At 48.8% G+C, this 12,371-nt stretch overlaps 1 protein-coding gene across 2 annotated transcripts in view; it reads left to right on the plus strand.

Annotated features, from left to right (window-relative positions):
• Window positions 1–12,371, plus strand: part of SHQ1 (SHQ1, H/ACA ribonucleoprotein assembly factor) — a 69,938-nt gene that overhangs the window by 34,589 nt on the left and 22,978 nt on the right. For both annotated transcript variants that reach the window (XM_040408224.1, XM_040408226.1), the window contains exons 10-11: window positions 5,365–5,488; window positions 7,290–7,410. In XM_040408224.1, the coding sequence (XP_040264158.1) occupies window positions 5,365–5,488; window positions 7,290–7,410 (245 nt within the window). The remainder of the gene's footprint in view (window positions 1–5,364; window positions 5,489–7,289; window positions 7,411–12,371) is intronic.

The raw sequence follows: 12,371 nt of genomic DNA on the forward strand, positions 1-12,371 counted from the left end.
AGAAAAAAAAAATGGCAATGAGTTTTTACTTTTATAAATTTTGTGACGTTCATTTTTTGTCATGAATAACACGATGAATGTATTTTCTGGGTCAGTGCGATCCCAGCGATTCCAAATGCATATTGTTTTTTTTTTTCTTACATTTTACTACTTTTACACAGAGCTGTGTGAGTGATATTTACAGGACGACTTGTAGTTTTTATTGGTATCATTTTGGGATACATAAAGCTTTTCATAAGTTTTTATTTATATTTTTGAGGCGGATAAGCAAAAAACAGCAATTCTGGCCTTTTTTTTTTTTTTTTAGGCGTTCACCATACAGGATAAATTTACGTGATAATTGTGTGGTGCAAGTCTTTATGGGCGCAGCAATAGAAAATACGTGGAGGGGGTTTTTGAAGTTTTTTTTTCCATTGATAAGCATTTTTCTATGGAAAAAGGTGTATTTTATTAACGTTGAGATTTTTTTATTTCATAAAACTTTATTTATTTAACTTTTAACCATGTACTACTCCCATAAGGACTTTGACAGTTGATCTTCTGATTGCTTCAATAATACACTGTACTGCTTATGTAGTACAGTGTATTGTACGGTCAGTACTATACTGACTGGTACCATCAGGATGCTCCAGAGAGGCACAGCCTGGTAGGTATTCTTTAAGTCCCCGGCTGCCATGTGAAGACATGGGCACCCCAGTATCTCATTTGTGGGTTGCCGATGCCTGAGAGACTGAGCCTCCTCCCTCTATCTACGCCACTTAGATGCTGCGGTTGCTATTGACTGCAGCAGAAAAGGTGTTAAACATCCCTGATCAGTGCTTCTGCTGTTAGAGCAGGACCCTGGCCCTCCTGTGAGAGCCAAGATCCTGTGGCGCGCTTCGACTAGGCTGAGCCTAAGACCCGTTGGTGGCCGCCTGAAAAAGGCGTATTGTCGGACTCTAATGGTTTAATGGGGAATTCCCATGTTGCCAGGATATGCCATCACTTTATTTCCTGGGGGTCTGACCTCTGGGACCCCCCACTCATCCTGAGAATGAAGGGGTGGCAGAGCTGATTCTTTAACTAAACAGCGCCACCCCAACCACCTGCCGCTCCGTGGAACTACAGCACGGCTCCATTCAAGTGACTTGAGATGGTTGCGATTCCTTGCATAGTTGGGTGGCAAGCAGCGCTTCTGTGCAGGGAATAACAATGGGGGCCCAGCGCATCATTCTAAGGATTGCTAGGGGTCCCAGGGGTCGGACACCCACCTATCATAAAGTGATGGCATAGCCTAGTGATATACCATCACTTTATAAAATGGGAATACCTCTTTAACATCCCTGTAGGGGCTGTGGGTATGGGCGCAATGGCGTCCACTTTATGCTCTCTCCTCCCCCGGGGTTTGGGGGTCAGTTAAACCATTAATAAGGATGAGCAGCTATACATATACACTGTGCCCCGGATTATTAGATAATCTGGTAGATCCCATCTCTTTAGCAGATTGTCTTTGGGTTGCGGTATAATAAATGCTGGTGCGACGTCCTAGCCGAGGGTTCACCCTCTGGTTGACATGTGATCTCCTTGTATAACATCTGCAACGTATTTTCCACCACTCTCACTTTCCTCCGTCCTTTCCGGTGCCGATGCCAGTCTTGTCTAGCACTTTTTTCCCCGGTGCTGCTGGCACCGTGCCATCTCTTTTGTGGGATTATCAAAGTGCGATCTTATCTGTGCCCGGAGCGACACTCGCACAGTATGTGATAGACCTTGTTGTGCTTTGAAATCTTGCCAGAGGAATCCCCAATGTGCAGCGGTGCGCAGAACGCATGTGACTCGGCCATGTCTCCTTTTGATGCTCGGAGCCTGACAATAAAAGGGAACAGCGTCGATTGTGATGGATTACATTTAAAAAAAAAATCACATTCTGTTCTAGAGAAGAAAGCAAAAAAAAAGAAAAAGAAATTCGAGCCTTACCAAAGAGAAGAAATACAATTCCTTTAGTCTGGAATTCTGTACTCCAGAAATCCTATAGGTCTTGCCTGTATTAAAATAGCCCAAAATGCATTTGTTAGATATTACAGTTAAGCTGGTCGGCCACTGCACCCCTGGGGCATCATGGCTGAATTAGGCCCATATGCGCCCATCTTGTCTCATGAACGTGGCAACAAGGTCCTTAGATAGGAGTGGTGGTCCTAGAAGTCAGACCTTAGTGATATGCCGTCATTAAAGGGAGTTAATGAATGGAAGGAGGCTAGTGTTTTAGCGCCATCATGCTTAAGTGGAAATCCCAGAGATCGCACAGGTCTCCTTTCACGACATTCTGGCTGCCAGATGCGACCACTAGGGGGAGCTTGCTGCATACGGATTTAATATTGAGTTCATTGGACTTTCATGGCTACTGCACCCATGGAACACCATTGCAGACTTGGGACCATATGTGTCCATCTTGGCTCATTGGATGAAGGTGGCAGCAAGGTCCTTAGATAGGCTGTGTGGCTATTAAGCCTAGAGGACCAGGTCGTTAAAGGGAGTGATGGCATATCACTAGGACCCCCACTAAAAAAGGGCCGCATTGGTGGTGTAGCACTGTGTCCCATCAATGTTTTTGTCCCTGCACTGTCCTGACTCAGCCACCTGCTTTGCACGGGAGCATTGCTGTGCAGGAAAAACGTAAAAGTGGGCTCCATCATTCGCACATGCCTCTGTTCATAACATTCTGGCTTTATTCAGCCACCACTAGGGGGAGCTTGCTGCATACAGACTTAATGTTGAGCTCAACTGATGCTGTATACGGTAAATATGGCTTCAGTAAACAACACGTTAACTAGTACTGGTAATAATGGTGTTAAAGCTTCTAATTTGGACTATGACTATCTGGTCCACGAGGTTCCTTCGCTGTTTCGTCGGCGCTGTTAGTTGTATTAAGTCTCTAATTCAGTTTTATCGTTTTGTTGCTGGGAAAAAAAAAAGCTCAGAAAGGGTTGAATTGCTCGCAGCCTTCACCGGGAGCTGTGTCTTGGCACGGAAGAGCGGCTGTGATCATTTATTTAAGAGGCCTTCAGGAGACGCAGATGGGTTGCAGCACTTATGAGGTATGGCGGGATGCCGCTTCTCCAGTTGCAGTGGATATCAGTGGATTATACACATGTTCAGTAGTCGGCTTCAGTCTCTCGGGGGTTAATGCGCTGGTAGTACTGGCTAATAAAGAGCATTGCATTCCCTAATGAATATATATATATATATATATATATATATATATATATATATATATATATATACACACATACATTTACGGGGGGTTTAATTCTATTTTGCGGTTAAATCTATGCCTGGGAAAACGGAGTGACCGTCCATAGGGGCTGCTTTACACGCGGCCTTTCCTAAAACCCTGAATGGCGATTAGGATTAGCTGTGGGGCGATCGCTGCTCCCATGTTGCTGCCTGTGCTGTTCATTACTATAGGAGAGCTGGATGACCCCCCCCCCCCCCCCCGTGTTGGGGCTTTATTGGTAGCCATATTTGTTGTCCTCCGGCTTTCCCAACATCAGGTTTTATGTAAAAAGTGACTCCATGGAATTACGTAAACGTGGCTGATTTCTTTTGTAGACAGCGCCTCCCCAGTCCACAGGTTGTGTGTAGTATTGCAGCCCAGTCCAATTCACTCCAATGCAGTTCCAGAGACAACCTGTGGACAGGGGTGGCACTTTTTTATTTTAGAATTAAGAGCCATGTTCTCTAATCCTCACAGCCCCTTTAACCCATGGGCTGGTTTTACAAACAGTCATCGTATGGCAATGAAAGGGTGCCGCTTCCACACAAGTGAAATATTCATGGCGGGCGCTGAGAGCCTCCGCTGGGCCCGCAAAGGTTTAATTTTTAATCTGCGGTAAATGTCGATGTCTAATAAACACTCGTTTTATGCGCAGAATCCGTCCCCGCCATTGACTAATTGCCTCCTCGAAGACTCGGCTACGGCACAATCACCTCTGGCTCTTCTCGCTCTGCGGCGTACAATGCTCAGCCGCCGTATTATGCTGCGCCCATCCCCCCCCCCCTCTCGTCAACCCAGAATTTCTGGGAAACGTTCTCATAAGTCATCTTTAAAGATCAGCGATGTACACACGTCTTCTGTAAGCACCACGCGTTTTGAAGACTGAAATAGATTGCGAGCTCCAGTCCTGAATCTTACGGGGTTATTACAGCGGCTTGAGGGGGACGTTTGCTGCGTTGATCTTTGTATCGCCTTCCTTTCCAGATTGCCACTAGAGGTTGTCACTGGATGTCAGGCTTTGCAGGGCACGCAAGGGGAATGGCGACACCCAGTTGTCTGTTTATTCATACCTTTCTAGGAGGAATAACAGAGGATCGGGGAATATTAAGAGAGACGTATCAAAAGAGCAGACTGGTCCTCTTAAAAAGAGGTTTTTCAACTCCTCACCATCTGATCCGGGGGGTCTACTCCCTGCCGTGCTGCTGACATTCAGTAGCGAGCTCTGTCCACTGCACCGGATCGGCAGGGTGCTGGACTCCCGCCGTCCTGCAGCGCCGTCGCAGGAGAAAGGAAGCATTACACTGCAGTTTGTTTACTGTCCTACAGCGTCCTTTGTCACTGTCCTCACGTTGGCTAATAGAGGGGGGTCCTGAAGGGAAGACCCCCCCCCCCCACCTTTTAAGGACTCTGAATTAGAACGGCCATGGCGGTATTCCGACTTCTCCTCCCGATGGTGGAAAAGAAGGATCCGGAAAATTGGTTAGAATTTTTTTTATTTTTACCCCGCCAGTCGCCATCGTTTTTCGTGCTGCCCGCACTGGTGTGTGTGTGTGTTGAAAGGTCTTTAGCTTCTCTCCATCTTCCTCCTTTATGTTTTTGCTTTGCTGTAGGTCGTCCCATGCTGATGGTAGATTTGTTCTTTTTTTGTGTCTTTTTGTCTTTTTTTTCAGAATTTTTGATGTCTGACTATTGATTGCACAGTGTTAGACTAAGGCCTCATGCACACGACCGTATGTATTTTGCGGTCCGCAATACCATCCGTGATTTTTTGCAGACCCATTGACTTCAGCGGGTCCGCGTTTTTTTTTTTTTGAGGGCCAATTAAAGGACATGTTCTATCTTTTTGCGGAACAGGCATGCGGATTCGGAAAGGACATCATCCGTATGTCCGTTCCTCAAGATAGAATATATCCACAAAATGCAGACCACGGACCCATTGAAGCCAAAGGGTCCGCAAAAAAAAAAAATTATAAAAAAAATGCGGAATGCACATGAACTGCATCCGTATTTTTTCCGGATCTGCCATTTTGTGGACTGCGAAAAACGGATGCGGATGTGTGCGTGAGGCTTTGATCTGTACTCCTTTTAACCCTTTGCTTTCCCTTGCTTAGAACTACAGGTCAGCCATGGACGTCCTGGTGTCATTTGGGAGACGCGCTTTGTGCTATCCACTGTATAGAAACTTCTGCCTGGTGACCAAGGCGATAGAGGACACCTGCGCTCTGCTCCGACTCGGTAAGATATTTGATCCCTTTGTAGCCGTAGGCAACAGATATGGAGTTGCAGAAACAGACTAACGGTTTGTGCCGCACCGTTTCCATAGACCCGAAGGTGGATGGAAGCCATGGAAATTATGTCATGCCTCCCAAACTTCATAAAACTACTCACTATGCTGTTTCTGGAGCTCCTATTGACTCCTGTAGCGCAGCCCGCTAGGGTGGGTGTTTTTGTAACCCCACCTACCACTGGCCGCCATATACAATTAGTTTTCCGATCTCAGGAATGAATGGCTGCCATGGGAATACCCCTTTAAATATTCCATTCATTGCACAGTTCATACGTATGGCACCACCTGGTGTTCAAAAGTGTATAGCAATGTGCACGTCCTTTGAGCGGAGTACTAGTGGGCACACATGCTCAGTCATCCTCCTTTAACTGCAGGGCAGCCAACAGAAATGGCTTTCTGCCTGCTTGTCAGGAGAGTAGCATAATCTTTGCAGTAAAGTGGCAGTATAGCTAAGGAAGTAAGAAGGGACTGTGCTGTCAGCTGCCAGAGGGGGAAGGAGATGGATTCTGTCCAGAGCACTTCAGCATCACTAAGGCAGTCACGTGGAACCCGTCACAGCCATTACCTTTTGAACAGAGCTGTGCTTTGTAGTTCCATTGCCGGCTGCAGGTAAAAGCTGATCAGTGAGGCTGCTGGATATCGGACCCACACTGATCCCGAGGACAAGGTCACCAACACCGTTAGCCTAGAAAACCCCTTTAAATTCAGTTGACTTTGGCAGATGCCTATGCGTTTATCTGCAGTGTCAGTACCAGCACCATCCCTGTGTCGGCTCGCCAGGCAGCACCCCAGTGGGGAGGTCGGCGGGACGCAGGGAACCACATACAGTTCGGGGGGTTTCTGCTTGTGCCTTTTGTGGGGAGGTTGTGGGTTTTGCGTTAGAGAGAAAAATGTGTGTTTTATTTAACACAATCTGGATATCGTTTTCTCCCAGCGCGTCGCCTGCCAAGAGAAGGGATTGCAAAAAATGTGAGCGCACCGAGGAATGCCAAAAAGACATTTCAGTTTAGACGACAATCTCTGTTATTTTTATCTCCTGCGGGTAACGGAGCCAGGAATATGCAGCGGCGAGCTCCGGAGACATCCAAAGGGCAGCGACTGCCGCTATATGTTTACACATGGATGCAGGCAGTGTCTGCCTATAAACCTGGTGCAAGGGCAATTAAAGGGGTCATCAAAGATCTAGAGAAAAAAAAATGAAAAAAAAGAAGACTTTTCATTGTATACCCAGCAAAGCGCCGTACATTGTGTAGTGGCTGTTCTTGGTATTGCAAGTCTTATTAATTTCAACGTGACCAATGGACATGACGGCACAGGACGAGGAGGCGGCAGCAGAGCCTCAGTCAGGGGAGAGAGGAGGGGAGGTCACTAATTTTTAACTCCTAGAACATTATCAATCAGGACTCCCCCATGTAAGGTCCAGTGACGGGATACATGATGCTGTAGACATAGCTTGAATCCTGATGGAGGAGCCAGCAGGACATTGATTAGGGTATTCCATTAGGTAGTAATTTCTCCCTGAGGGATTGCTGCATCCAGAGTCAGCTAAGCAAAGCACTATTTTACATGACAATGTGGCCTGCAGGGGTCGCTGTTGTATTGCCTGCAGCCCCGGCTTATTTGTAGATAGGGGACACATTTAAATCTTGGGAGGACCCCTTTAATTTACGTTGATGATATGATTGTTTTCCAGCTGATAAGGTTTCAGTATTGTGACGTGCAAAGTTTAATTCTTTTCTTTTTCTTAAGGTAAAGCAGCTATCCTGAAGTGTCTGCTGGACATCCATGCCGTATTTCAAGAGAACGACCCCGCCTACGTTCTTAATGACCTGTATATTACAGACTACTGTATCTGGATTCAGAAAGTCAAGTAAGTCTTAATAGGATCTGACTGCATATTGTGATATTGAATTCCTTATGCAGTCAGCTCCCCCTAGTGGTGGCCGCTGGCAGCAAGAGTACATTTTTAGTCCGTCTATGCCTGGGATTTGGAGCTCTGTGTCAGAAAGCTCTATTACAAAATGAATCCGCTAAAAATTTATATTATTCAAGGGTGGGCATTTACTTTAAATGGGTTTGCAGGACTTTTTATTTATCTATCCTTGGGATACGTCAATCAATTTCCGATCTCCCGGAGCTCCTGCTGATCAGCTGATTGCAGAGCATGCAGGACATCGGAACCTGGCACAGCGCCATCCACTGTGTAGTGGCCGTGCCTGGTTACTGCAGCTCTCCCCCATTTACCTGTATGGGACAGACATGCAGAACCAGGTTCGGGCACTGTACGGTGCTGTGCCTTCTTTGCAGTTTCCGGGAGGCAGACCCTCTTTAATCTCATATTGATAACCCATCCTAATAATAGGTCATCAGTGTTTAAGTACTGGAAGACCCCTTTAAGCCTATTATCTTCCCCCTCTCTAATAGCTGCCACTACGTTGCAATAAACCATTACAAAGTAGCGATGGTCTTCAACGGGTGGCTACGCAGCTGTTGCGAAACTACATCACCTAGTATTGAGTATGCTGGGAGTTGTACTTTGGCAACAAATGTAAGACCGTAGGTTTGCAGACCACTGCAGTACAGAATGACTTTTGCATTCATCTTTATCTGCAAGCGCAGCTATTTAGTGCGCGGTCAGCTTGGGATCCGGCCTCTGTCCCGTCTTCCCGCAGAGCGGGAGTGTGCGATAATACACTGACAGCGAGTATCAGCACCAGCCATCTGCGCAGCGCGCCAGCTCAGGGGGTTCGCAGAGCAGGTTCTCGCGCAGAGCTCGCTTCCCCCAGAGAGACACATGGCAGATTGCTGCTCTAACTCTGGCTGTCACAGTGACAAGTGCAAGTTGGGTTGTTTTGTGCGGAGACGCCGGAGAGAGATGAAATATGAAACGTTTCCAGCGCAAGGAGCTGCCGGGAGCCGGGATGGAACCTCGGCATCTCCGAGGACTTCAGGCTCTGCTATATGCAGGGAAGCTGTGGGGGGAGGGAGGTGAGCGTATCTGTAGATGAAGAATTATTTAGGGCTTGCAAACGATACGCCAGGCAGGCTGGAACAAATGGTGGCCATAGACATTAGATTAGCGGACCCCATTAGTGATGGTGTGTGGGGTCTGCTGTCTATTATATGGGGAAAAAGGGTCAGGCGGGATGAATTTTATACATTTCCAATCCTGTGGTTTTCCCCAGGGCTAAGCGGCAGCTGCCGCTCATCCTCTGCCCTAATGGATTGACATGCATATTTAGCCTAGCTGTACACAGGCTGCAATACCAGACACAGCCTATGGATAAGGGTGGCGCTATTCTTGCATTGGAAAGCATCCCTTTCTTTTTGCATCTTTTTAAAATGATATTAATTAAACCTGCCTAAAAAAAAGTTCCCAGCTCCCACCACTGATATCAGCAAGTCATGGCGTCCCTGGCAAAAATTAGCTGATTGCTGTCTCCGTTCCCTTATAAAAGTGGTTGTTTGTTTGCATCTGTGGTGAGAAGTCCCTTTTAATTGCATCCTTCTCATTCCATTTAAATCCAGCCTCGTTTCTGGAGTATCAGACTTTCTTCCAGTTTTCACCATAGTTTGGCCACTAGGTGGCGCAGTTCTTCTTCCATTCTACCGTGCAGGATCCACGGCGGTTAGAGGGGTAATGGTTACGGAGACGTCTCCAGTATCTTTTTAATGACGAGCTGGGTGGCCTCATCCGAAGGTTAACTCTGTTAATGAGGAACATCTTGAATAGGAGGATTAGGGGGGGGGGGAGACCCTTGGATAGGTCTGTGAGCATCTCACGGGTTAAGTCTGCAGCGCTCAGCGGAAACGTCTTTGTTTATCGGTAAAGGGATTCTTTGCCGCTCCTGAGTGATCTCGGCGCGCCTCCGTATTGTCAGCTAATGTTTTCAGTGTCGATTAGGACCATTGCTTGGCAGACGTTGTGCAAAACTACAGCTTTTCACTTGCATTCTCTCCAGGGGGAAAAGCTTTGTGGAAGCCAATTTTACACAGACAGACGCACTCCATATATTCCGTGCAGCGCGGGAGGAGCAGCTGTTTCCAAAATGAGACCCTTTTTTTTTTTCTTTTTTGCCTTAAATACTATAGCAGAAACTTCACTGCATAATGTGAAGTGTAAATGCCCCGGCTCTTCTAATAGGACTTCTGTCCAGGATGTTCTTCCTTCAGATGATCGGAATAGCAGCAAATGTGTTTGTCATCTGCAAGCCCCAAATGAAAGTCACAAGAGGCGGCTGAATGGATTCTGTACTAATAGTAATTGATGATGCATTACACTGCTGGGACCCCCCAGTGATCGGAGAACAGGTCTGACTGCTGGGGCCCCTGCTGATCATGAGAATGTCTGTCTGGCTTCTGGGATCTCCACTGATGGTGAGATGGGGTCTGACTGCTGGGAACACCACCAGTCACTAGATGTGGTCTGATTGTAGGGGCCCTCCCCCCATAAGGAGAATCGGTGTGATTGTTGGGGCCTCCACTGAGCACAAGATTGGCTCCGACTGTTGGGATCCCACCAAACACAAGAATGGGACTCCTGACACCAGTACATTCATGAGAATAGGTCTGACTACTGGGATCTCCACTGATCGTGAGATGGTGTTCTGACTACTGGGAATGCCACCAATCACTAGATGTGAATTGCAGGGACCGTCGCCCATCAGGAAAATGGGTCAGACTGGAGGGACCCCTGCTGATCATAGGATCAGATAGGGTTTGACTACTGGGGTCCCCATCGATCACAAGATGGGTCTGTCTTCAGGGACCCCCACTGATCTCAAGATGGGATCTGACCAGGGCTTTTTTTCTCAGAGAAAAGGTGGTGGCACTCACCCCCCCTCCCCTGGCCACGCCCCTACCCACCCCTAGGACCGCCCCCTAAAACCGCCCGTTTAGAGAACAGGGATGCAAGTAAAATTTGGGGGGGCTATAAAAGTCCAGCCCAGCCCAGCAAAGAAACCCCCCAGATGGGGATGGCGCTGTTAATGGGGGATCTGGGGATGGCGCTGTTAATGGGGGATCTGGGGATGGTACTGTTAATGAGGGATCTGTGGATGGCACGGTTATGGGGTGGAGGATCTGTGGATGGCACTGTTATGGGGGGGAGGATCTGTGGATGGCACTGTTATGGGGGATCTGTGGATGGCATCCACAGATCCCCCATCCTATAACAGTGCCATCCACAGACCCCCCCCCACCCCATAACAGTGCCATCCACAGACCCCCCCCACCCCATAACAGTGCCATCCACAGACCCCCCCCCACCCCATAACAGTGCCATCCACAGACCCCCCCCCCACCCCATAACAGTGCCATCCACAGACCCCCCCCCACCCCATAACAGTGCCATCCACAGACCCCCCCCCCACCCCATAACAGTGCCATCCACAGACCCCCCCTACCGCATAACAGTGCCATCCACAGACCCCCCCTACCGCATAACAGTGCCATCCACAGACCCCCCCTACCGCATAACAGTGCCATCCACAGACCCCCCCTACCCCATAACAGTGCCATCCACAGACCCCCCCCACCCCATAACAGTGCCATCCACAGACCCCCCCCACCCCATAACAGTGCCATCCACAGACCCCCCATTGCCGCTCCAGTACAGTTATAAAATGTGTAATTCAATTAATAATGATTCATGCTGCCCCCTCTGTAGTATAACATTCAATATATCCTACTCACAGGGCTACTGTTATATCGTAATGCAGGCCGACTGGGCAGACGAGCGGCAGAGTGACTGACTGACGTCACCTGCCTGCCCGGCCTACTTTATCAATGAAGCAGGCACGTGACGTCAGTCAGTCACTCTGCCGCTCGTCTGCCCGGCCGGCCTGCATTACGATATAACAGTAGCCCTGTGAGTAGGATATATTGAATGTTATACTACAGAGGGGGCAGCATGAATCATTATTAATTGAATTACACATTTTATAACTGTACTGTAGCGGCAATGGGGGGTCTGTGGATGGCACTGTTATGGGGTGGGGGGGGTCTGTGGATGGCCCTCGGTGGGGCGGGGGTCTGTGGATGGCACTGTTATGGGGGATCTGTGGATGGCATCCACAGATCCCCCATCCTATAACAGTGCCATCCACAGACCCCCCCCCCACCCCATAACAGTGCCATCCACAGACCCCCCCCACCCCATAACAGTGCCATCCACAGACCCCCCCCCCCACCCCATAACATTGCCATCCACAGACCCCCCCCCCCCACCCCATAACAGTGCCATCCACAGACCCCCCCCCCACCCCATAACAGTGCCATCCACAGACCCCCCCCCACCCCATAACAGTGCCATCCACAGACCCCCCCCACCCCATAACAGTGCCATCCACAGACCCCCCCTACCGCATAACAGTGCCATCCACAGACCCCCCCTACCGCATAACAGTGCCATCCACAGACCCCCCCTACCGCATAACAGTGCCATCCACAGACCCCCCCCACCCCATAACAGTGCCATCCACAGACCCCCCCCACCCCATAACAGTGCCATCCACAGACCCCCCCCCACCCCATAACAGTGCCATCCACAGACCCCCCCCCCACCCCATAACAGTGCCATCCACAGACCCCCCCCACCCCATAACAGTGCCATCCACAGACCCCCCATTGCCGCTCCAGTACAGTTATAAAATGTGTAATTCAATTAATAATGATTCATGCTGCCCCCTCTGTAGTATAACATTCAATATATCCTACTCACAGGGCTACTGTTATATCGTAATGCAGGCCGGCCGGGCAGACGAGCGGCAGAGTGACTGACTGACGTCACCTGCCTGCCCGGCCTACTTTATCAATGAAGCAGGCACGTGA

Source organism: Bufo bufo, chromosome 9, assembly GCF_905171765.1.
Source record: "Bufo bufo chromosome 9, aBufBuf1.1, whole genome shotgun sequence".
Lineage (NCBI taxonomy): Eukaryota > Metazoa > Chordata > Amphibia > Anura > Bufonidae > Bufo > Bufo bufo.